The sequence below is a fragment of the Bos mutus genome, chromosome 19 (assembly GCF_027580195.1).
Source record: "Bos mutus isolate GX-2022 chromosome 19, NWIPB_WYAK_1.1, whole genome shotgun sequence".
In the NCBI taxonomy this organism is placed as follows: domain Eukaryota; kingdom Metazoa; phylum Chordata; class Mammalia; order Artiodactyla; family Bovidae; genus Bos; species Bos mutus.
Genome location: NC_091635.1, coordinates 43390760 through 43417471, shown reverse-complemented (window position 1 = coordinate 43417471; position 26712 = coordinate 43390760). Strand labels below are relative to the sequence as shown.

Sequence of the window (26712 nt, the reverse complement as noted above, 5' to 3'; positions counted from 1 at the left end):
ACTATAAATAATGCTGCAACAATGGACATGAACTTGGGCAAACTCTGGGAGATGATGAGGGACAGGGAGGCCTGATGTACTGCAGTCCATGGGGTCGCGAAGAGTCAGACATGACTGGGTGACTGAACAGCAACAAAAACTGTCCTTGTATTTATGGGACTTTATTACAGGTCAGGTTCAAAGGTATACAGGAGAGAATAGAAGGAAAAGACTAAAAACTAAATTAGGTCAAAATTACGAAGCAACCATCATGCCTGACTTGACATGAATCTGGACTTTATTCAGAAACTGAATGCTGCTACTTAACAAATAGAGACAGGATTAGATTTGAACTGGAACTGCCTCCAGAAGCAATGTTAAGATGACCTGGAAGTAGTTATGTGGGGTTTAGGGAGTAGGAGAATAATTCTGCATTAGTACAGGTTAAAGCTAATAAGAGAGTCTCAGTAATGGCAGTGTGGGGGGAATGAATTCAAAAGACATTTCCAAAGTACCTAAAATTAAGCCATTAAGAACCAATTAAAAAAATAAAACACATACCTTAGGACATCCCCCGATAAATGAATAGCACTAGGAGGTTATTTCGAATCACATGACTACTGGGCTAGGAGAAGTACATGACTTAGGGGCAGCCAGGAATCCACTGGCTGGCCAGGACATAGCATTAAGGGTTTTGCCAAACAGGCATCTGTAGCTGACCCATGTTCTCTTTGTGGAATTTGCACTGTGAAGTACTGAGGTAATAAAGAGCTGACTAGCTAGGGCTAATGCTGAAGAGATACACAAAGAGGAAAATCATGAGACACAGCTGAATGTGAAGCCAAGAAAGAGGCAACAAGTCAGTTCCAGGACTGATGGACACCTAAGTGCTGTCTGCACCTGCTCTAACTCATGTTTTTTCTGAGGCCCACCTTCTTAAGAAAGTGAGAATGATTTCTCTGTAAAAACTGAGCCCTGACTAAAACAGCTTTATTGATTTGCCTAGATGACACAACTAAAATCAAGACATGGTGATTGATAATGAGGAGGATAAACGAAAGAGAGAAGAATTTTAAATGATTAGGGTTTCTAGAGTGAGAAGGGATGGTGATGCTATTGAGAAAGAGAATATGGTGCAAAGAGGAAGTTGATTTGAATATACACTGAATTAAGTTTTGGACATTTCAAGTCTAAAAGGTCTGTGGACTATGTGTAAGGAGGCTGGAATCCACAGTTCAAAAGACATAAACTAATACATGGTAGTTAGTCTAAGCCACAAAAACAAAGGAATATCAAAAAGTCAAACCTAAGTGTTCTCTGACAAAGTTCACTGAACAGAGACAAGGCCTTTACGACCTTCTCCTGCTCCTGTACTCCTCCACAGTAGAGTGGGTCGCTCTACCCTGAGTGATCATGTGCTCAACTGTCCTGACCTCAGGCTTCACACCAGGTGACAATGAAGCCAGGAGGCACTCTCATACGTCTAAATAAGAGACTGAAATGTAGACTGAAGTTGGCAGAGTCACACCCCAAAACAAACAAACAAAAAAGAAAACCTTAAACATACTCTGTATGGTTACAGAACTTTATAGGTCACAAAATACTTTATGGGAGAGGTAGGCAGGATAGTTTTTCTAAGCAACTCCCCTTCTTTAACATATGAAGAAACAGAGTCATAAAAACTAACTTGTCTAAGAAGCAGCAGAGCTGGGAACCCTCAGCACACTCAAGTCACTCTATTAAATGGGTCTCTAGGAAATCCCACTGATTCAATCTCACAGGTGTCTGCATCAGGCCCAAGCTACTTTCCTTTGGCCTTGTATAGTATACAGACCACCACAGAGAAGGAATATAATCTTACACTCTGATCCTGGAGGAAAAAACCAGCTTTAAGGTTTTCCAGAAATCTTTGAAACTTGTAAACTAACAAGAATTTAAAGGGGGAGGAGGACACATGTCTACCTACCTCTCTCACCAATGTTTCACTTTTAATTACTTAGACAAAATAGGGAAAATCAAAATACACTAGTGGTATTAAAGATTGGGATTGGTATACAAGGATGGTTCATCTCAACTGCGAAAGAAAATTAAAATCCTAGGCAATTGAGAAACAGCATCTGAGGTGAAAGTTGGAAAGAAGACTTACGGGAAGGTGAAGAGACGTTCCTCAGAACTGCTGGAGAGGAAGGCTAAGGATAAATGCAAGTTTCTATGCCCTCTTGATTCCCTAACACCCAGTTCTTGGGACTTCTTGGTTTAACGTTGTCTGCATTATCCTATTAAATCAGTTTCCCGCCTCCCACCTTCCATTTATCACTCCACTGCCACTCCTCCCCAACCTCCACTTATTTCTTATACATTGCCAAATTTTTTTGCCATTCATGATCATTAAAAGTCTACTGATGTAATTCCTCAATTTATATTAAATTCAGGAAACTCAGAAAGATTAATTCCTACAGCCTAGTGGAATAGCAGAACTAAGAGAAAACATAGCCCCTGAGATTCCAAAGCCAGTGGTCTATTATATAACATTGTCCCTAAGGTTCAATTACCAAAAGTTTATATCAATAAACTAAATGGGAAAGAAGGAAAACTGACCAAATAATACCACAGACAAGTTCTCCAATGGAACGCAGAATAAACCAAGAAAGAAAAGACAATGGCAGGGAAAGCAACTTGAGCATTAGACCTATTGTGAAGGAGGAGCATTTCAAGAAAGGCTTCCTGGGAATTAGCTTTGGCTGAAGACAGCACAAATAAATACAATCAATTTTTCAGGCTGTCACTTGTGCCATATCTTTATAGATATTTCCCACAGCATCTCTGAATTATTTGTTAAATCACCCTGATGTTGCCTTACCAGGCCTATTATTAAAAGTTATCAGATTCTTCAAATTTTATTTCCATTACAAAAAGGTTTCTCAGTATCATGCTGCAGATATGATTTAAACAGAATACACCAGAAAACAAAAGACTGTGATATTTTTTTTTACTCTTTGTAATTAATTCACTGTAGGTGGCATAAAAAAATGATGTAATACAGGGAAGCAAATATGAAACAGGTACTATGAACAGCAATTTATAATAGATGGAGCACCATTTGGGGACAAGATGGCTGTTTACTAGCTACATTCTCCCAGGAAAACTTGTCTCCAACTCTGGTAAAGTCAAACAGGAAAAATCAAACTTGCTGTCTCTCTACATTTTCTACCATTTTAAAAACTCTGGTAAGAGAAACTAAAACAGTGTTTCTTACCTCCGTGCAACATAATAAAATATAGGATTCCCAGCTTTGGAAGTCCCAGCTTGGTAGAAAATACTTAATGTTTTCAAAGCCTTGAACTCTTCTTTTTCATGTACTTGATGCCTGAAAGAAAAAAGAGCACAGTAACTCACAGACTTTACATTGTTCATTGATATTTACAAAAGTCCACAACTGGAACAATGACAAAATATACAAAATGGCAAAATATCTTAAAAGCAACATACTTTCTGAAGGGCAATGTGGTAACAAGCACTAAAAGTTTCAAGGAGCTATTATTTGAACCTCGGACTGCAAGGAGAATCAAACCAGTTCATCCTAAACGAAATCAGTCCTGAATATTCATTGGAAGGACTGATGCTGAAGCTGAAGCTCCAATACTTTGGCCACCTGATGTGAAGAACTGACTCATTTGAAAAGACCCTGATGCTGGGAAAGATTGAAGGCGGAAAGAGAAGGGGACGACAGAGGATGAGATGGTGGAATGGCATCATTGACTCAATGAACATGAATTTGAGTAAACTCCAGGAGCTGGTGATGGACAGGGAGGCCTGGCGTGCTGCAGTTCATGGGGTTGCAGAGTCTGATATGACTGAGTGACTGAACTGATTATTTGAACCATTAGGATAACATTAAGAAAACTACTGGACAGGGATATTAATCATAGAATTGCTTTTAACCATTTTTCTTTCTAGACAGAAGTTTTTGAATTTTATTGATTTGTTTTTTAAGAGTTCAGTTTATGAAGCTTTCCTTTCCCTGGTTTACTGATTTTGAATGAGTGAGAAAGGTCCATATGTTCTTCTTTATGGGAGTTTATCCTCACGAATAGTGTATCTTTTTACAGATGGTTACTTACTGGTACAGTTGTACCAATACAATTTATTAAAAGGCCATTCTAATCTCCCTGATTCTGAGTATCACTTTTATACTTCAGTTCAGTTCAGTCGCTCAGTTGTGTCTCTTTGCAACGCCATGAACCGCAGCACGCCAGGCTTCCCTGTCCATCACCAACTCCCGGAGTCCACCCAAACCCATGTCTATTGAGTCGGTGATGCCATCCAACCATCTCATCCTCTGTCATCCCCTTCTCCTCCTGCCCTCAATCTTTCCCAGCATCAGGGTCTTTTCAAATGAGTCAGCTCTTCCCATCAGGTGGCCAAAGTATTGGAGTTTCAGCTTCAACATCAGTCCTGCCAATGAATACCCAGGACTGATCTCCTTTAGGATGGACTGGTTGGATCTCCTTGGAGTCCAAGGGACTCTCAAGAATCTTCTCCCACACCACAGTTCAAAAGCATCAATTCATTGGCACTCACTCAGCTTTCTTTATAGTCCAACTCTCACATCCATACATGACCACTGGGAAAACCACAGCCTTGACTAGACAGACCTTTGTTGGCCAAGTAATGTCTCTGCTTTTCAATATGCTGTCTGGGTTGGTCTTAACCTTCCTTCCAAGGAGTAAGCGTCTTTTAATTTCATGGCTGCAATCACCATCTGCAGTGATTTTGGAGCCCCCCAAAATAAAGTCAGCCACTGTTTCCACTGTTTCCCCATCTATTTCCCATGAAGTGATGGGACCAGATGCCATGATCTTAGTTTTCTGAATGTTGAGTTTTAAGCCAACTTTTTCACTCTCCTCTTTCACTTTCATCAAGAGGCTCTTTAGTTCTTCTTCACTTTCTGCCATAAAAGTGGTGTCATCTGCACATCTGAAGTTATTGACATTTCTCCCGGCAATCTTGATGCCAGCTTGTGCTTCCTCCAGCCCAGCGTTTCTCATGATGTACTCCCCATATAAGTTAAATAAGCAGAGTGACAATATACAGCCTTGACGTACTCCTTTTCCTATTTGGAACCAGTCTGTTGTTCCATGTCCAGTTCTAACTGTTGCTTCCTGACCTGCATATAGGTTTCTCAAGAGGCAGGTCAGGTGGTCTGGTATTCCCATCTCTTTCAGAATTTTCCACAGTTTCTTGTGATCCACACAGTCAAAGGCTTTGGCATAGTCAATAAAGCAGAAATAGATGTTTTTCTGGAATTCTCTTGCTTTTTTGATGATCCAGCGGATGTTGGCAATTTGATCTCTGGTTCCTCTGCCTTTTCTAAACCCAGCTTGAACATCTGGAAGTTCACGGTTCACATATTGCTGAGGCCTGGCTTGGAGAATATTAAGCGTCACTTTACTAGCGTGTGAGATGAGTGCAATTGTGTGGTAGTTGGAGCATTCTTTGGCATTGCCTTTCTTTGGGATTGGAATGAAAACTGACCTTTTCCAGTCCTGTGGCCACTGCTGAATTCCAAATGTGCTGGCATATTGAGTGCAGCACTTTCACAGCATCATCTTTCAGGATTTGAAATAGCTCAACTGGGATTCCACCACCTCCACTAGCTTTGTTCGTAGTGATGCTTCCTATACTTTTATATACTTCCTATACTTTTACACTTATACACTTATATATATTTAAATACACTTAAAAAAAGGCATGGTTTAATTATTATATATTCTGCTCAACACAGTGTGTGTCTTTAACCTGAAGATTTATGTCATTTACCAGCCCTGGAAAATTCTCATCTGTTGTTTCTTCAAATATTACCTCTTCACTACTCTTTAAGCTCTATTTATTAGATATGTTGGAACTTCTCATTCTATAACCTCCATCTCTTAAACTCTTTCATATTTTCCATTTCTTTATCTCTGTGTGTAACAGTCCGTGGAATTCTTCAGGCCAGAATACTGGAGTGGGTAACCTTTCCCTTCTCCAGGGGATCTTTCTAACCCAGGGACTGAACCCAGGTCTCCAGCATTGCGGGCATTTTCTTTACCAGCTGAGCCACAAGGGAAGCCCAAGAATACTAGAGTGGGTAGCCTATCCCTTCTCCAGTGGATCTTCCTGACCCAGGAATCTAACTGGGGTCTCCTGCATTACAGGTGGATTCTTCACCAACTGAGCTATCAGGAAAGCCCACATACTAAATAATTTGCTCCAAAATTCTCTTCTAGCTATGTATGTGTTTAAAAATACTTCTTTTACCTAGTATTTTTATGTGTCTTTGGGGTGCGAGAAGAGGCTATATTACCTCAGCTCATCATACTGCTGCTACCAAGTGAGCATTTGCTTAGTATCAATGGAGACAACACAGAGCATTTCAGAAGGGAAACAGGTACACATGTGTATGGATAAATGACTAGGAGGCTATCTGCCAAATGTTAACTGAATTATCTCTAAGATGTGAAATAACTGAAAATTTTTTCCTTTTTAGATTTCTGTGTTTTGACTAATTTAACAATTATTAGTTTTCTAGTTGACAACATTATAAAGCTACTTCCATTTTTTAAAAGAAAAATGAGTCTCAGGGAGCATCAGTGGAAACTTAGAACAAAAATATTATTTAATGCTTATGAAACACTTTATATATACACCAGATATTGTTCTATATCTTACACATATCATTTAGTGTTCAAAAGCACAGAGGATTGTTTTGTAGGAAGGTTAAAAGGACTAATGAAGTTTTCTTTGAAAAATGGAAAAATGGCAAGGACATCCTTAGCAATGCTGAATAAAACATAGTTTTATATGTTTATATAATTTTCAACTAAGTAACATGAAAATTTTGCATTGAAAATATTCCTTTAATAACGTAGGAATAAGTCGGACACGACTGAGCGACTGAACTGAACTGAACTGAACTGAAATACCTGTTACACAGGAAAATGTAACAGGACTAAAGATAACAACTAAGCTTGAAAGGAGATTGTTACATATTCCCACATTCTTTTAACAATATCAAAAAATTGGAGTCGTGTACAAAACTATCATCTGTATGTAACATGACTAATAACAGACACTCACAATCCATGGAACATTATATACAAATCGTTAATGTGAATTAAACTAGAATGTCATATTCTGTTCTTTCCTTTCTGCTTCTGGCACATACTATGAACAAAACACTTAACCCACACTCACTATGAAGTACTAAGTGACGAAGTGTAAAGTACTATGAAAGGTACTTTAAAAGTCTAAAGAATTCTGCAAACTATCTGCACTGTAACAACACAGGGGTGAATGCCTACGATGAGGATCCAAATCTCAATGAGATTCGAAACAAAGGTCCACAGAAAGAAATTTTATAGCAGTATTACCATATTTCTGACCCTCAGTCTAAAAGTTGTATAATTAACTTCCAGGAGACTTCTGAAAATTTTTGTTATGTGAGAGAAAGAGTTCAGCACTTAAAACCAAAGGATCTATGACTTAGGATGGAATCTTAGGCAAATTACTCACTTTGAACTCTATTTTCCCTAATAATTATAATATGAAAATAATGTTGTCTACCTTCCTTTTAACTATTAAGTGCAAAAACATCTCAAAATAACATGACATAGTACTATTCAACAAGATGTTATTATTTTTTACAAGAAAATCAACCACGAAACAAAGCATACTTCAACAATATATAGGGTAAAGAGAAAAGTGGGACCCCAAAACATGGCAATGTGATTATGAAGTACATCTTTCCCAATAATCCTCTGTGAAACATACAAGCATATCTAACAAGTGGCCTGGAGGTAAAGCTTGCAGCTCAATGAAAAAGACAGAAATCATCATGTCGAGGTGGTACTTTACCTAGTCATAAACTCCTCAAACTTCGAACTGGTAAGGTTAAGGCTGGACCAGTGTGTATCTGCCACAGGTTTGTGCTCTGGAGGACCCAGGTATGCAAGAAGTGTTGCCATCTTATCAAAAGGTCGTCTTCCAACAGCTTTGTGATCCCTAGATATAGGAAACTACTTAGGAAAAAAGTAGCAGTTCACATATAGCAGAACACATTTTTTTTTAATTGGAGTATAATTGCTTTATAATGTTGTGTTAGTTTCTGCTGTACAACGGAGTCAATCGGCAGGATGTATACATATCCCTCTTGAACCTCCCCATCCCACCTCTGGAGGTCATCAGAGCACCGAGCTGAGCTCCCTGTGCCCTACAGGAGCTTCCCACTAGCTATTTTCCACACACAGGAGGGTACATAAAAACACGTTTAGATTGTCATTGGCTGCTTTTCTTTTTACTGTCCAGTGGTGGTTCCTGCTCATTTTTAAATAGCACCCAAAAGACCTCAGGAGTTTTAAGTATAACTGAGACATCTTAGAAATAGGACCATTCCTCAAACTAAAAAATTTACATAAAATTTCATTATGTTCTAGTATTCTTAATCTATTACCATTAAATAGGCAACCAGTAAGTAAAAATAACATTCTGATCCACTTTTTTTCAGGATGAAAAGAACTCATTTGGAGAGACCACTGTTTAGGAAGTGGACATAGTGTCCCTGATATCAGATTTCTGCTTAACCAGGGTAAGTATGAATTTTCAACAACTATTAAACATTTAAAACTAAAGATAACAAGATACTATTTCACAAACATCAAACTGACAAAAAAAAATTATGACGTTTGCTAGTGCCAATTTTGGTGAAGATGTGTACACTGTACTCTCACACAGTACTGTCAAAGCATAAATCAGTATGTACACTGTGAAAAATAAGGTGGTGATATCTAGCAAAGCTGAGGCTGTGTATACCCCAGAACTCAGCAATTATGCATTTGGGTAATTCACAAGGAGACAAATGTGAAGAATATTTATTACATTACCATTTAAAATAATGAAAAACAGGAAACCCTAAATATCCATCAATTAGGAAGTACGAAAATAAGTTGTGATATAGCCATTCGATAAAATACTAAGATAAGTTAAATAAATGATAAATCTCAAATAGAATATTATATGAAGAGACTATATTCAGTGTATCATTGCTATGAAGTTTTAAAACACACAAAACTGTTTTATATGTACCTATGTTATACCTGTACTTTCCTTTTTCTTGTCAGTTACACAAGAGAGAAGTTGTATCTTTTTCTCTCCCAGAAATAAAATGTTATAAAGATCTGAAATAATTCAGCAAAATAAAAAATGTTAAAACGAAGCAGTAGACACGGGTCTCTGTTATATTATAGTCAATACTTTTTTGTATGTTTGAAATGTGTCTTTTTAAAAAAAATTGAAAAAAAAACTGGTATTAAAGTACATGGATATGTACTTTAAATCATACAAGTTTGTATTTTAAAAGATGCATATAAAAGAATGTTTGCATTTAAAAGTTCCACTTTAAGTGCCACATAGATGAAGCATCTCCCTCCTTATGGTCTTCTACTTTTCCTATGAATAAGCAAACCATTTTTATTGGAATTTAAAAATAATCTGGACTCATTTGACCTTTGTAAGAGAACTCATAGATAAGAATCTGGGCCACTATAAACATGTAACGATTATAGAAAGGACAGCAAATGATTCAGGCTACAAGAGACTTTAACTAAAAACAGCTAATGAAACAATTCCCAAGTTAATAATTTTCAATTATTAAGTACTGCCTATGTAAAACTTCATTTGCATGTACTTCAGAGTATCACAAATGGGATTACTATAGAATTGCAATAGAATAGCAATGTTTCAATTATTAACTTCCTAAGAATTAAGCTGTTCTTTAAATTCAGATGCCAAGACTCATTTGACCTAGTAAATTTAAACTTCTCTGTGGCTTGTTGTAATATTATGTTTGCAAGCCAAAAAAAATCCAAAAGGCTAATTCGTGATTTCTCAGTTTAATTTTTTGTTTCCTCGGCTGGATTCTTAGTTTCCCCATAAGGGATCAAACCCAGGCACCGGCAATGAAAGTGCATAGTCTTTCATAACCACTAGACTGCCCCCGAAATCCCTCTTAGCTTTAGTATTTTTTTAAAAAGTCTACAACACCTACATATGTTTGTTGATCAATCAATATGACTTAAGTTTTTGCCTACATATTTTTAAAGGTCTACATTGCTCTTTAAAAATCATAATTCTTATTCTAAGAAGATACAAAGTAAGAGGCATTATTCATGACTAATAATTTTATCAACTTAAATGTAAAGTGAGAGTTTTCAATATTCCCATGACTGAGAAATCTCACCTGTTGCTGGAAAGATACTGGCCAATTTTCTCTTGATTATTCCATAGTAGACGATGTAAAGCAAGCACATTGCCATCGCTGATGAAGGAAAGACTATGATTTACAGCATCACTTGTAGGACAATCAGATGCTATATCAAGGAAAAACCTTCAAAAATGCAAAGTTATTAGAGTTTCAAAAACCAGATATACTCATATCTATGTTTGAATTAAATTTATGTGAAGTAACTTTGTGAAATTACTGGTATTACAAATATGGAGGTTTTATTCACACATGTAACTATAAACAAAAGAAGAGACAGGAGAAACTTGGTTTTCCATTTGATACCTGGCTTCAGCTTCAAAGTAGGCTCTGAAGTCAGACAACAAAATTTAGATAGATGAGAATATATAGAGAAGCCAGTATTTTACAGATAAAGAAAGAGAGGCCCAGACAAGACAAAAGACCTCCCCAAAGTTATACAGCCTGTTAGGTCAAAATCAGGATCAGAACCTTTGTTCTTTTAACTCTCTACGGGTAGTCAATCTTTCTGTGGATAGTCACAGAATGTGAATCCTATGCTGACATTCACTTTTTTTTCCAGTATGACTTACAGTCCAATAATATATCTTTTAAATTCCAATCAGAAAGAAGTTAGTATGAACTATAATGAAAAACTAGAAGAGCTGTAGAAGTATAGCTTCGACTATAAGTCAAGTCAATCAGATTCACACTGTATGAAAAGTAGAATTCTTGATGTTAACTTACATTTACAGACACCTTCTCATAAGTTATCTCATTTGTGTCTCTAAAATCAACTCACAGTTAAGTACGGTATGAAACCTACTTTACCAAATCAACAACTCAGAGATAAAAAGAAGCAACTAGCTAGTTATGGGACCGAGCAGAACTCAAGTTTTCTAAAATCACAAAACTTCCAACAGTTGTCCAGTTACTCATGAACAAAATCTTACGCATTTGCTTTACTTGGTTTAAAGAGTAGCTTTTTAGTTTACATACATATCCAAATTAAAGTATCAAAAATATTCTAACATCAAAAAATTCTGATTATACACTATAATGCATTATCTGTACCAGTTTGGTTTTAGTTCTTACTGAAAGAAATCTTTTTCCTTCTACCTGTCCTCCATCTTGTGGTAAACTCAAATCCTGTATTTTAGTAGCTATGTCAAACATCTCTCTGGGTTTTTAAATATGGCAATCACTACCAAATTACAAAGAATATCACTTTACTTCATTAATGTCTTTTATAGTGAAATAAGATTAACTATGTTCTTGACCTCAAGAGAAAAAAACCTACACAAGAGTTCCATCTAGATCAAGTACATGGACTTAAGTGAAACTCAAAGTATCTGATCCAAACAGAGCAATTGGCTAAGTAGCAGGCTGCTCACCTTCGTGCTGCATCAAAGTTGCTTTTCACAAAATCATTAAAAGGCCGCATATGTTCTTCTTTTGTGAAAAGGACATGATTGGCAATACTCTGAAGTATCTATACAATAAAATAAGGTTATAAAGGATCTGATTATTTATGAAATCTACACATCCATATAACTCTAAAAAATATTAGTTTTCTCACTGATACAATTTCTATTGGTGATTAAAATCAGTTACTGATCATTCTGTTTCTATGCTTTCCTAAACATAATTATATAAACACTTATATATTTATATATAGATAAACAGACATGAAAAAATTTAATGTATTTTTTAAAATCATATAGTATACATTTTGTTTCCCATTTCGGAATTTCCAAAATGATTACACAGAAAACCATCTTGAGAAGACATTTGCTAAAATATTTTCAAATGATGAGATGTTCTATCAGTATCAGCCTCATGAATTTCTTTATCATATAAAGAAATAAAACAAAAGCATGTAAGGGAAAACCACAGGGCATTTCAAAAATTAAGAGAGAGTACAGTGAATAAAAAAACTGAAAATTTATGGAAGAGAAATTTTAAATAGTTATATTATCAAAATGATTCTTCACCTTCGACATTAACTTCAAGCCCCTTTCGATTCTAGGCGGTGGCTTTTTATCTAAAATCCCTGCTTCATATGGTGAGACAATGGCAGGATTGATAAATCTGAGAAACATGGCACTTCCTACTGCACCGATGCTGTTCTGAGGGAAACGCTGGCTAACCACCTAAAAACAAGGAATTGAGGATTGAGTACATGGTTTGAATTAAAACAAGAAAATGGGAAGACAGAGTTCAAAAGTCAAATTTTGCACATAAAATCTGAATAGACCAGTCCTTGTAAACAATACATTTGTAATTTTTCCTACTCCCAAAACATCAGTAAACAAAAATTTACCCTCAATTCTTGCCCTCTATCATTTAAAATCACAATGAAGGTCTCTAAGGGGGGGAAAAAAAGTCTCATAGATGAGTTTTGTAGAAGAGATCTGAAAAAAGATATTAATTTTATCATCATTGTTTATACTGCAGGTTTGTTGAGCAACAAAAGCAGAATAACTTTTCACACAAAAATTATCACATTTTACTAAGATTAAGAGACACGAGAGTATGGTCAACTCTTGTAAGGCAGAGCTAAGTTTTCAACAGCATACCACTGAATAATCCAATACCTAATAGTAAATACTTACATTTTGTTGTATACCCAGGTACAATTGAATTTCTTGAGCAAAATGCTTGCCATATACAAAATAAAACTTAGTTTTCTTAGATTCCTATCAAGAGAAAAAACTTACTTACAGTAACGTTATTGCCAGTTCTTTTTCTTCATCAGAATGCTTTATAATATAAGGACCTACTTATTATTTAAACCATGGAGGAATGGGAATTCTTGGGGACTTAAAAGAAAAAAGGATCCCACAAGCCTAAAAGAGAGAATCCCCATGAATAACTCAATTTGTAATTTTGTCAAATAAAAAAAGTTAAAGATACAAGAAATGGTTGCCCACACTGAAAAATAATGTGAGCCCAACATTTCACATGGATTTATTTTCTTTTTATAAGATATTCCACTTTCAAGGTAAATTAGACTGGGAAAGTGCTATGAAGCCGGCTCAGCTCCCATCTCTCCTAGTAGGTCCTGTTTTAAATTAACATACGAAAACTGTATTATTCTGAAATTCACTTTTTTTTTAAACAGATAACACACATATTTACTTTTAAAGAACATTCATGTAACATCTAAACCGCTACAACTATTCATGCTTAGCGTGGTTAACTGCTGCTTAAAGCAGTGCTGACTGACAACAAGGCCATAGTACACCAACTCAATGTTCTGGGATTCTGAGGATAAAACTGCATTTCAAAGGCTATTCGGGGAAATGAGAAAATACGACTTAGGTGCAGAATCTCACAGAGCTCTAGTTTTCTTCACACTGCCTCAGTAAAGTAACACTTCTTTTCATGAATTCACACGGCTCATGAGTCCAGATTATAATTCTGGAAAAGAGTAAGAATTATTTCACTTCATTCTATTTTCTTCAGTGCTTCATGTGGTATACATTTAAAATGTGTTCTTGTTCACTGTCTAAAATCTCAAAATAATGTTCAATTATATTTGACAGGAAGTCAGTAAAATTAAGACTTTAGAGAATGATTTTCTAAGCTAAGAAAATCTTTGTAAGAGGTGATAGTAGGGGTGAGCTATAACTAATACATTCTCACCTTCCTGGTACTGCATAGCTCAGGAAGCTTTCTTGGTGTTACAGCACTCTGAGTGCTATGCTACTGCAAGAAGGACGACGACCTTACACTTCAGTCAGAGCACACTGGTGAAGGTGGTTAAATACAGCAGCCTTAACAGACTGGCTTTAACACCTAGATACTGTTTTATAGCTATTTTTAGCTAAAATACAGTTTTAGAAACAGAATTAAGAAGACAATTCAAGTACTTTTACCACTGTTGTACTGTGTTTAACCTTCTAGGGAGTAGGAACAGAAAAAAATAATGTTTATTTCTGCACAGATAAAATTCTTCATCTAATTTCAGAATGTTCACAGACCACCACTGCTACTATTTTCTTCAGAATCACAAATTTTAATCTTAAAACATAAAAAAACAGATCAACAAATCTAGAAATTTTTAAAGCCTTTCAGGAGTGAGCTAGCAAAAAGGAAGGGAATTAAAAACTGCTTTATATTTCACTGCAAAAGGGTTGTTTTAAAAGAATAGCTTATGTTCAGTTTAATCCGTTAAAATCCTGAAAAGGTTTTTAAAAAGTTAAAGTCATGAGTTTGGTTTCCAAAGAACTGATTAATTATAAAATACTAACCTGCTGAGAAAGTGTCTCAAAAAAAAAAAAAAATCAATCACTTATATGCACATGGAGAACTCTTTTCAAATGCATTTTTAGAGTAGCTATTTACTGGCTTTTTCCAGGAGAGAAAAGTTTTTAAAGTGCGACTCACATTTATACCTGATGTTTACTCAATATTACTCAATCTCAGAATTTAACAGGTGTCTGAGGGAATCATTTCCCAAAAGAAATATTGTAAAACTTATGAAAGGTACTACACCTTCACTATCTTCCCCATCTTCAAAAATCATTCATGTCAGAACTCAGAGTATCCACACTACAAGAACACACCTTATTTCACGTGTCATATAATTATGTATCTCATCAATGACAGTGTATTTTGGGAACTAAAATCTGATAAAACAATATCTATAAAAATGCTCAACAAGTTTTATGAATTAATTTATTAAAAAACTTCTTTTCCTGTCACCACTAATTAACATCAGTATAATTTTACCTCATAACATATACATACTCAAACTGTTTTTATTTTTAACCTGTAAAAATCTAATTTATATCCAAAAAACTTTCAGCATAAAAGGTCCAAGTAGAGCCAGTCTGTATGCAGAAGCCAATGATCAGTCAAATGGCCCTTTTCCTTTCCCCCTACTCATAAAAGGCAAACCACAGGTTACAAATAAATGTAGTCATACACTGTACATCAGCAAGAGGATCACAACCCATCCACCTTTAATTATCTAAGTGAGCTAGGTTAATAACTTCAAAGGAGATCTAATTATACAGTACATGTTTGAGTTTAATAAAGAGAATTATCTATGACTACACAGCTACATAACAGCAGCCAGAACCTTGTCTATATATTTTAAATATTCTAATCTATGGTACATAGACCCCAAAAGAAAGTTAACTTGCTTTTAAAAAGATCATTAGATTCTGTTATGCCAACAACTCCATAAATCAACATTTTAGATTTATAATACTACACAGTCGTCACACTTCAGAATGTGTTCTAAAATATCCACAAGGACCTCATATCACTTGTGCTGAGAAATGCATTCCAAAACTTGGTGTTACCCAGAAACATTTTTTTGAAATATGAAAATAACACTAGTAGAAAAAAACATTTCAAGGAACAACTGTAGATAAAATCTTAATAAATAAAGCAATGTTAGGAAGGCTAGAAAACATGCTCCAGAAACAGAGAAAGCCTGAATTTTAATTTATGTAATATACTACAAAATGGCATTAGTAAACACCAAACAAGAGTGTTAGAAACAGTAAATTAATTTCAACAGTGATGGTGTATATTATGTTAAATCCACATACGCTGAGAATTAGAAGGCTGAAGCATTAGAAAGAAATGTTTTTATTAAGCAAGATGGCCATCCAATCCAATCCATTTGCTCACAGCTGACCAAATTTACATAACATACCCAAAAAAGAATCTCTTGAATGTACATAAAAGCATATGTCTCTAAATTTTAATTTAGTTCTGAATTTCAAACAGAAATTTACTGAAGGTAGAGCTCAGATGAAAATGAAAGGTGAAACCAGATGAATGCTATATACTAAATTCTACCTTTTAAAGTAAACTATCTATGTGACTCCTGCAGGTTTTCTTGACCTCTTTCTCTAAATTCATTTGGATTATATGAACAAAGGTAATACTAAGCCTGATAAGAATCAGTCATACTGACAGATATTGGCAAATTTTAAATGAATGCATGTTAATATTTTGGACAAATTTCATCCGCCAGAAGAAAATAATTATGACTACCGTAATTTTCTTCCTTTTAAATTAGGGTAAGTTTACAGAAGTAGGTAGTACATGCATATCATGTTTGCAAATGAGGTGTTTCTCTATAAATATAGACTCACTGCTTTTCTTTATTTCAAAAGTACTATATTCTCAGTCCCAGTAGCTTATAAAGATTTTCTCTAAGGTAAAAGTGGTTTTGTTTCACCATAAGAGTTTTTATAAGTTAAGAACAATTATCTAAATCCTGGCTGAGACTGTCCAGATAAAAATCTAAGTAAAAAATAAAATTTAGCTACTTTTAGTTAAGATTTAGAAAGTGACAGTTTCCTTCTATGTACTTCTAGCAATTAAGAAAAACTTTCATCTCTAGGAAAAGAAATCACTCACATTACCTGCAAACAAGAAGCAAGAATGAAGAGAGTCAGCATTTCCTAAGGCCTTGAAATTAAGTTTCTTTTGCATTCATTTATAATTTTTAAAATAACAGTAATAAAATTAGACCAGGGGTATCAAATGCACCAAATGCCCCCAAAATGCCTTTGGGATAAATCAAACCAAAGGAACACAGAGATGTTTCAATGTAACTTAATTCCAGGGTTAATTGAAATGAAAGCTATTTTGTGCCAGAATTAGTAGAATGATTTTACAGTGAAGGTCAAATAGGCTGAAGTGAAGATGTTCTTAACAAACAGCAAAAGATTTTTTGTTTTGCTTTGAAAGAAACAGCTAAAAAAAAGTTCTCCAAACTTACTGATTTTTTGTTTTCCTTTTTTTCTTTTACTGTAGCTTTATTCAGTAGGGAGTGGCAAGTTGCCTACAGAACAGAGATGAGCACAAACAAGTCACAGCACCAACTACATACAGCAACAAAAACAATGTTGGCTTGTACATAAAATTACACGATCAAAATGTAACACAAATGGAATCAACAAAAAATTAGAAATCAACTGAATTTTGAGGGACAAATTTTATTTCTGGATTTTAATCTTTATTATGTCTTTAAGCCAAAGCACTAAATAAATAGCAAGAAATGTTGAGACAATCATATCTACTATTTCTGGCTATAAATCGCAGAAAATTTCTCCTCAAACGAACTGAGGATATTTAATATTTACATTTCAGTTAATTCCTAGCTTTTGATGAATTTTATATGAAATTTTCATTACAAGTAGATTATACTCTAAAAATACTTCTATGTGTCTACGTAATTTTTCTTGATTTACATATATTTATATATACTTCTCTGTGTATCCTTCAATTGACTTAAAAGTTCTTTTTTCAATAGTTGATACTGAACTCATATTACTACTGATTAAAAAATAAACATTAAATGGCTAAATATAATAGAAAAATACACTTTACAGATTCTGAGTTAAAAGTCTCTCTTTTAAGAAAGATTACTCTTAAAATTTCACTTAATTTTGTTTGCAGGCTGCTTCCTGAAAAAGTTCTAACCAGAGAAGGTTAAAAGCTCTGCAACAATTGGGAAAAGAATGTTATCAGCTCAACTGGAAATAAGCATTAATATCAAAGTGAAGAAACTGCAGAGAAAATCATAGAATAAAACTGTAAGCCTGCTTAAAATTTTTCACAGATTTGACCATTTATCAGAATGTCTCAAACAAAAATCCATCACCAAAAAGCCTCTCAAATCCAGAGACATATTGGTTTCAACTCTCAGAGTCACTTATAGGCCAAGGAGCTCTATTAAAATGAAAAGATCGACACACACACACAGCTATATTTGAAATGGATAACCAACAAGGACCTACTATACAGCACATGGAACTCTGCTCAATATTCTGTGGCAGCCTGGATGGAAGGGGAGTTTAGGGGAGATGGATACATGTATACGTATGGCTGAGTCCCCTCACTGTTCACCAGAAACCATCATAACATTGTTAATCGTTGTTAGCAATAATTGTTTTCTCTCTCCCAATAAAAAATTAAAAGTTAAAAGAAATTACTTTTAAAATATTTTGAAAACAAACTAGAATTCTTCAATCTACCATACAAGGCATTTTATTCCAGGATTTCTGTGACTCAACACCATAACTTGAGATTAAAGTTAGATTTGTACATCCATCCATCCATTCATTCATCCAAGTAGTTACTGTGCACCTAATTGCTAGATACCATTCTAAGCACTGGAAGATAGCAAGCAAGAAGACACAGTCCTTACCTCAAAGAGCTTTGATTCAAACTTCAGACTAAAAGCGCTAGTAACCCAATTTATCACAAAAATGCAGTTTTATACACTTTTTGTTTTCAATCATGGTATACAACCATCAATTATAGCCTTAAAATTTTTCTGTAAGCTACTTCTGTTTGGAGAAGCAGATTTGCCAGGAAAAGATGACATTTGCTTAGAATTATATTTAGCTCTTTCTCAGAATTCTCTCACCACAATTTAGGAGAATATCCACTCTGGGAATACTTTCTCATTACTCCAAAACTATCAGGATGAAAGTGGAAATAAACACATGAAAAAATGTCTCAGTTATAAATCTAACACATGGCCATTCCAATATAACCTTAACCCAGACCGCTAAGTAAGGAGGCTTATAAAACGAAAGAGCTAGGTAAAAGCATGATTTTAAAAAGGTTTAACAGTCAAAAATACTAACTCCAGTAAAAAGACCTAAAGCTCAGAGAAATTTAGCTAGCAATGTACTCACATAGCTTTCAAATTTTCCCTAGCAGGTCCCATAGCAGGAGACATATTTACTAGAGGGAAAAAAAACAATGGACTACTATCCCTCCCAACAGAACATAAAAGTACAAAGGTACCATTATGTTACTGCCAAAGTCTAAAGGGCAAAGAAAAGCCAGAAGATGGAAGGTGAATAAAAATAAAAGAGCAAACTAAAGGAAAAACTACATTTGCAAGGAGACTCAATGGAAGAATATCTTGAGATCTAAGTTTATTTTTCTTTTTTAATTAGCAAATGTGAAATTTCCCATTATCAGTCACTTACTAAAAAACAAACCCTTATTTATAAATAACATAGCACATCTATCCTCTATAGTACTGTACATTCCAATAGTAAGTTTATCCAACAGTTCCAAAAACTGCACTAACATTTAAAGAACATTCTTAAGAAGAATAATTGTATGTGAAATTTTAATATAATGACTCAGGTCTGCTGTAATATGGGACACGGTATCAGGGAATGTTTTAAAAGGCACAACACATAGTGGTTAATAAGCCACCAATTATCACCTGGCTTTATTTTCTGCATTCTTTTTACTACCTCCTTCCCTTCCTAACTATGAAAGTTGGCAAGAATCTTGTTTACTTGGCTGGGAGGAATCGGGTAATTTATTCCTTCATTAAATATTTCCTAAGTACTTACTAAGTGCCAAGCACTTACTTCTTTTTTCCTTTTCCAAGGTTGCTAATGATACAAAATTTCTTTTCTTAGGGAGACAACTACATGAAGAATTTCTACTAAAATCTACTAGACCATTTATGTAACCAGGTAGTCAATACTCAATCACTTTTAACCAACTAAAGTCAAAGCCCCTGCCATTTAGAAATTCATTTGCTTTCTGAAAAGTTATTATTAGGCCAACCAAGAAGTTGGTCCAGACTATTTTTAACATGTGTTTACCATTTCTAGTCTACCTAGTTTTATGAACAGAAGAAGGACTGAACTGGACTTAAAGAGAAACCTGAATAATGCCCAAACTTAAGATGTTATTCATTGAATTAGATTTCATACTAAAAACTACCCTCTGGTCTCAGATTTAACTACCTGCAAAACTGATATGGGGCTCTCCTAAGCTTCCTCAAGCTATTTTGAAAAAGGCAGGAAAAGTCATGATGAATTAAGAGAGTTTTAATGCTAAGTATGCTTTTCATCATCTATGAATATGATGAAACATTTTTTTATAGATACAGCAGATACATCTTTATAAATAGCAATGGGGGAAAAATTCACACAGAGCAGCCTGAAACAGCTTTTTAAAATGATGATTTCACTGATCTTGCTAATGTCTCCAAGCAACTGAAGTCCTGTGCTAAAAACAAATGGCTGTGGATAACTCTGCAAAGAAAAAGACACAAAAGGTATGGGTTTTGGTAAATGCAAAAATTCTTTATCCTACACCTGACCTTGTCCCAAACTCCAGATCCACTAATGTTTCTCCCAGAATCAGTTTTAACAGGCTAATGTGGATTGGCACTAATCTCCCTTGGAGTGATTAAACCATTTCTGAAGCTGCATATGCCAATCAAAAACATCGTGGAAGCCATAATAGAACACAGGTGTAATTTCCTCAGCAAGTAGGGGATGACTGTGAACATCTGAACTCAGAAGCATTACTTGCAGTTCTAGTGTTGAAAGTCTAACAACTGGATGTGAATGATGATGCAATATAAGTAGCATTCTATATAAAATAAACATCAGCCTGTCCTGGGGAAGCCTGACACAAACCCAATAGAGTTTAAGAGAAGAAATTAATTAAAGAAATTAAGAGAAGAAATCAAAATCAGAGATTAAGCATTTCACAAAACAAAAAGCAAGAAAGAGACTGACCTCATATGTGAAAGACCCCATGAGTAATTCAGGTAAAAGATAAAATCAGCAACAAAAACTGTGTAACATATTTAACTTCAATCACATCTACTACACCCAGTAGATTGGTGCATTTTAAACTTGTTCTCAATGCAAGGAAAATGTATTATTTTTAAAGTACCCCATTAAACTACTTTGTATTTTTAAAGCCAATTTAAACAATTCTGAATGCATTATTCATCCAAACTGATTCAGTATTATCAATCACCCACTATCAGCAGCTAGTTTAGCAGCTAAACCCCTCTTTGGTAAAGCATTCTTTTAAATGTAGCTGTGGATTAATAATGGTAATCTCTAACCTTCAGCATACCTGGTACAAACAGTGGCACACACTTCGTAGTTGAGGGGGAAATTCGGAGGACGAACTGATGATGGCATGGAAGAACTTTTCAGTCATTTGAAGGAGATTTCGTTGGTTTTCCTCAAGGCTCTCTGACTGTTCTAACCTACCAAGAGGAAAAAAAAAAAAAAGCAAAAGCAGTTAAAAGCAAACAAACTAACAGACATATTCTTTAAGAGAGACTCCTTAAAGAGATAGATATTCAGCTAAATGCAATGTTGAGACTTTTCTGGAATCCTGATTTCAACAAACCAATTATTAAAAAAAAAAAAAGGCAATTTTGAGAATTGTGTATAAAAACTCTTGTTGTTTAGCCACTAAGTTATGTCCTAATCTTTGCAACTCCATGGACTGTAGCCTGCCAGGCTCCTCTGTCCAAGAGATTTTTCAGCAAGAATACCAGACTGTATTGCCATTTCCTCTTTCAGGGGATCTTCCCCATCAAGGGATCAAACCCATGTCTCTTGCATCTCCTGTACTGGCATGGATTCTTTACCACTGTGTCACCTGGGAAGCCCACCAATTATCCTCCTATATTTCACAAATTTAATACAGGATTTTTAATTTAAAAAAATTTTTTGTCCATCTAGTAGGAGAGGGCATCTCACATTTTAAACTTTTATTTCCCATGACTTCAGTAAAGTTGACATGCTTTCAATATTTTTGGACCATTCAGGCCATATTTTGAACCTCCTTTCCTATCAAGCCTGATATCTCTAACTTCTAGGTATTTCTCCTGTCTGTACCTAAAACTTAGTTTGTTCATCATTAGCTGATTTTTCCCCTATACTTAAATGTCTTACTCTGTGTTCCCCATGTTGTCAATGGTACCATTATTGCTTCAACCACGTCACTCAGGAACTGCTGATGCCGCTATTGTCTGCAGTAGTCCATTACTCCCCACATCCGATTAGTGTTGCTAATTCTTCCGTAAGACTTTTTTTCAGGTAACTTATTTATTATTATTTATTTAAGGTAATTTATTTAGAAAAGGCAGAGGAACCAGAGATCAAATTGCCAACATCTGTTGGATCATCGAAAAAGCAAGAGAGTTCCAGAAAAACATCTACTTCTGCTTTATTAACTATGCCAAAGCCTTTGACTGTGTGGACAACAACAAACTCTGGAAAATTCTTAAAGAAATGGGAATACCAAACCACTTGATCTGCCTCTTGAGAACTCTGGAAGTCAGGAAGCAACAGTTAGAACTGGACATGGAACAAAAGACTGGTTCCAAATAGGGAAAGGAGTATGTAAAGGCTGTATATTGTCACCCTGTTTATTTATGTGCAGAGTACATCATGAGAAATGCTGGGCTGGAGGAAGCACAAGCTGGAATCAAGATTGCCAGGAGAAATATCAATAACCTCAGATATGCAGATGACACTACCCTTATGGCAGGAAGTGAAGAAGAACTAAAGAGCCTCTTGATGAAAGTGAAAGAGGAGAGTGAAAAAGTTGGCTTAAAACTCTACATTCAGAAAACGAAGATCATGGCATGTGGTCCCATCACTTCATGGGAAATAGATGGGGAAACAGTGGAAACAGTGACAGACTTTAGCTTTTTGGGCTCCAAAATCACTGTAGATGGTGACTGCAGCCATGAAATTAAGACACTTACTCCTTGGAAGGAAAGTTATGACCAACCTAGACAGCGTATTAAAAAACAGAGACTTTACTTTGCTGACAAAGGTCCGTCTAGTCAAAGCTATGGTTTTTCCAGTAGTAACGTATGTATGTGAAGAGTTGGACTGTAAAGAAAGCTGAGCACCGAAGAATTGATGCTTTTGAACTGTGCTATTGGAGAAGACTCTTGAGAGTCCCTTGGACTGTAAGAAGATCAAACCAGTCCATCCTAAAGGAAATCAGTCCTGAATAGTCATTGGAAGGACTGATGCTGAAGCTAAAACTCCGATACTTTGGCCACCTGGTGCGAAGAACTGACTCATTTGAAAAGACCCTGATGTTGGGAAAGATTGAAGGCAGGAGGAGAAGGGGACAACAGAGGATGAGATGGTTGGATGGTATCACCAACTCAATGGACATGAGTGAGTAAACTCTGGGAGTTGGTGATGGACAGTGAGGCCTGGCGTGCTGCCATCCATGGGGTCGCAAAGAGTCGGACACGACTGAGTGACTCAGTTTATTTCTTTGGCCATCCCATGCAGCATGTAAGATCTTAGTTCCCTCACCCCAAACTCATGCTCCCTGCAGTGGAAGCATGGAGTAACCAGTGCACTGCCAGGGAAGGCCCTCTTCTGTATGATTCTAAAGTCTTGGTGCTGTGATTAAAGGCAGATGTTCAGAAGGCAGACTTACTAGGTTTAAATTTCAGCTCTACCACTTACTGACCTTGATCAAGGTACTTAATCTGAGGCTCAATTTTTTTTATCAATTAGACAGGAATAATTATAATGCCTATTTCATCAGGTTTAAATTGGGAAGATTCATGATAGCTCAGTTGGTAAAGAAACCACCCGCAATGCAGGAGACCCCAGTTAGATTCCTGGGTTGGGAAGATTCATTGGAGAAGGGATAGGCTACCCACTCCAGTATTCTTGGGCTTCCTTGGTGGCTCAACTGGTAAAGAATCCACCTGCGATGAAAGAAACCTGGATTCCATCCCTGGGTTTGGAAGATCTCCTGGAGAAGGCAAAGGTTACCCACCCCAGTATTCGGCCTGGAGAATTCCACAGACTCTATAATCCATGGGGTCACAGTCAGACACAACTGAGCGACTTTCACTTGCCCTGAAGGACGGCATGGAAACCTACTCCAGTATTCTTGCCTGGAGAATCCCCATGAACAGAAGAGCCTGGCGGGCTACGGTCTGTGGGGTCACAGAGCCGGACACAACTGAGCAACTAAGCATAGCACCACAAAAGAGCAAATTTTACCCCGTGGCTGTCAAATCCACAAACCTTTACTAGAGCTGCCCAACTGGTGTAATCTGAACCCTTCAAAACACAATCCCTATGAAAGTCAGTACTTAACTACTTGTTACATGCCTTATCTCCCCTACAAAACTGTAAGCTCCTTGAAGGATGTATTCATCTTTGTCCTCTTAAAAACTAGCAAGGTACCTTACCAAAACAATCACTGACTAAATATTTGTTGTCAATCTCTTAACTAGTAATGTCCTATTTCTATACTATTACATAAAAGTTTGGGAGACTGAAATCACCACTCCAGATTCCCTGCAGCTCACCACATAATGCAGCATATGGATACAGTAAGAGTTTAGAAATGAATGTAGACTATGGGAAGGAAAGATTTCATGGACTAGGTGAGTTCTAAAGGAGGGAGTGAATTTGCACAGGCAAAAAGAAGTAAGGGCAGTTCAGAAAGTGGAAGGCAGGGCAAGCACTCAATTCAATCCAATAAACATTTACCATGCATCTACTATTTGCCATCGTAAGGCCACATGCTGAGGATTCAACAGTAATTGGCCTTTGAGTTTCTCGAAGAGGGCAAAGACAAGTACACACTAAGTAACAAGTACAATTATTTGACGATATAAAAGACAAAAATAGCAAACCAGGGAGAGACATGATTAATTCACATGGCAAAGGTTGCCAGGAAGCCAGAGGCAGAAAATGAATTTGGGATACGTGAGAACTAAAAAGAGATATGGGGACTTTTATGTAGGGAGATCACTTAAGAAGCTACAACAATAAGTCGAATCTGAAATATGGAGGGCATAGGAGCTTTGTAGTATGAAAGAAAAAATTCACAATTTATTAACAGGGCCAGAAGAGATTCTTGGAAACCTTGACATTCTTGTCTAGTCTTTGTGGGAACATTTTCTTAATGAAAAAAATAAAAGGATACCAGCAGCAGGTATGCTTCAGACTCTTTCAAATGTCCCTCTAAAAGATTCTTACATGCCAATGATAACTCATTGGCTATTCCATTAATTCTGATCTATAATGAAGCTTCGTATTCAATTATTTAAGTGTTTGTGTGTATAAAAAATTTTCTCTCTGATTTTCAATCAGCTTTTTTTTATCCTATTGGTTTCCTGTTTTTAATTTCATTGATTTCTAACCTAATTTTTATTTCTTTCCTTCTGCTTGCTTTAGGTTTATACTGAACTTTCTCTGGTTTTTTAAGGTGAAAGTTTAGGCCATTCACTTTAGATCCTCCTTTTCTAATATATGCATTTAATGCTCTAAATATTAAATTTCACTATCTTCTACACATTCTAATAAGATGTATTTTAAGTTTTTTTTTTTTTTTTTTTCTTTTTTATTATTATTTATTTTTTTAATTTTTAATTTTTAACTTTATTTAATTTTTAAACTTTACATAATTGTATTAGTTTTGCCAAATATCAAAATGAATCCACCACAGGTGTTTTTCTTTTTCTTTGCATTTTAGTTTTCAAAATTTCTATTGACATATCTTTAAGTTCACTAATTTTGTACGGGCAACAGGAATCAAGACCATCCCTAAGAAAAAGAAATGCAAAAAAGCAAAATGGCTGTCTGAGAGGCCTTACAAATAGCTGTGAAAAGAAGAGAAGCGAAAAGCAAAGGAGAAAAGGAAAGATATAAGCATCTGAATGCTTATATAGCATTCCAAAGAATAGCAAGGAGAGATAAGAAAGCCTTCCTCAGTAATCAATGCAAAGAAATAGAGGAAAATAACAGTATGGGAAAGACTAAAGATCTCTTCAAGAAAATTAGATATCCCAAGGGAACATTTCATGCAAAGATGGGCACAATAAAGGACAAAAATGGTATGGACTTAACAGAAGCAGAAGATATTAAGAAGAGATGGCAAGAATACACAGAAGAACTGTACAAAAAAGATCTTCACGACCCAGATAATCACGATGCTGTGATCACTCACCTAGAGCCAGACATCCTGGAATGTGAAGTCAAGTGGGCCTTAGGAAGAATCACTACAAACAAAGCTAGTGGAGATGATGGAATACCAGTTGAGCTATTTCAAATCCTGAAAGATGACGCTGTGAAAGTGCTGCACTCAATAGGCCAGCAAATTTGGAAAACTCAGCAGAGGCTACAGGACTGGAAAAGGTCAGTTTTCACTCCAATCCTAAAGAATGCTCAAACTACCGCACAACTGCACTCATCTCACACGCTAGTAAAGTAATGCACAAAATTCTCCAAGCCAGGCTTCAGCAATACGTGAACCATGAACCTCCAGATGTTCAAGCTGGTTTTAGAAAAGACAGAGGAACCAGAGATCAAATTGCCAACATCCGCTGGATCATTGAAAAAGCAAGAGAGTTCCAGGAAAACATCTGCTTTATTGACTATGCCAAAGCCTTTGACTGTGTGGATCACAAGAAACTGTGGAAAATTCTGAAAGAGATGGGAATACCAGACCACCTGACCTGCCTCTTGAGAAACCTATATGCAGGTCAGGAAGCAACAGTTAGAACTGGACATGGAACAAAAGACTGGTTCCAAATAGGAAAACGAGTACGTCAAGGCTGTATACTGTCACCCTGCTTATTTAACTTATATGGGGAGTACATCAAGAGAAGCACTGGGCTGAAGGAAGCACAA

The 26712-nt window shown here is 35.8% G+C and overlaps 1 protein-coding gene across 8 annotated transcripts in view; it reads right to left on the bottom strand.

The window, feature by feature from the left end:
- The window catches only part of NF1 (neurofibromin 1), a 257559-nt gene that overhangs the window by 94740 nt on the left and 136107 nt on the right, over window positions 1–26712 (bottom strand). For 6 of the 8 annotated variants that reach the window (XM_070390404.1, XM_070390401.1, XM_070390396.1 and 3 more), the window contains exons 30-36: window positions 21146–21281; window positions 17007–17069; window positions 12250–12408; window positions 11650–11747; window positions 10256–10402; window positions 7876–8022; window positions 3236–3346 (exon numbers count right to left, since the gene is read on the bottom strand). In XM_070390404.1, the coding sequence (XP_070246505.1) occupies window positions 3236–3346; window positions 7876–8022; window positions 10256–10402; window positions 11650–11747; window positions 12250–12408; window positions 17007–17069; window positions 21146–21281 (861 nt within the window). The remainder of the gene's footprint in view (window positions 1–3235; window positions 3347–7875; window positions 8023–10255; window positions 10403–11649; window positions 11748–12249; window positions 12409–17006; window positions 17070–21145; window positions 21282–26712) is intronic. The other 2 variants (XM_070390399.1, XM_070390400.1) reach the window with 1 other exon arrangement.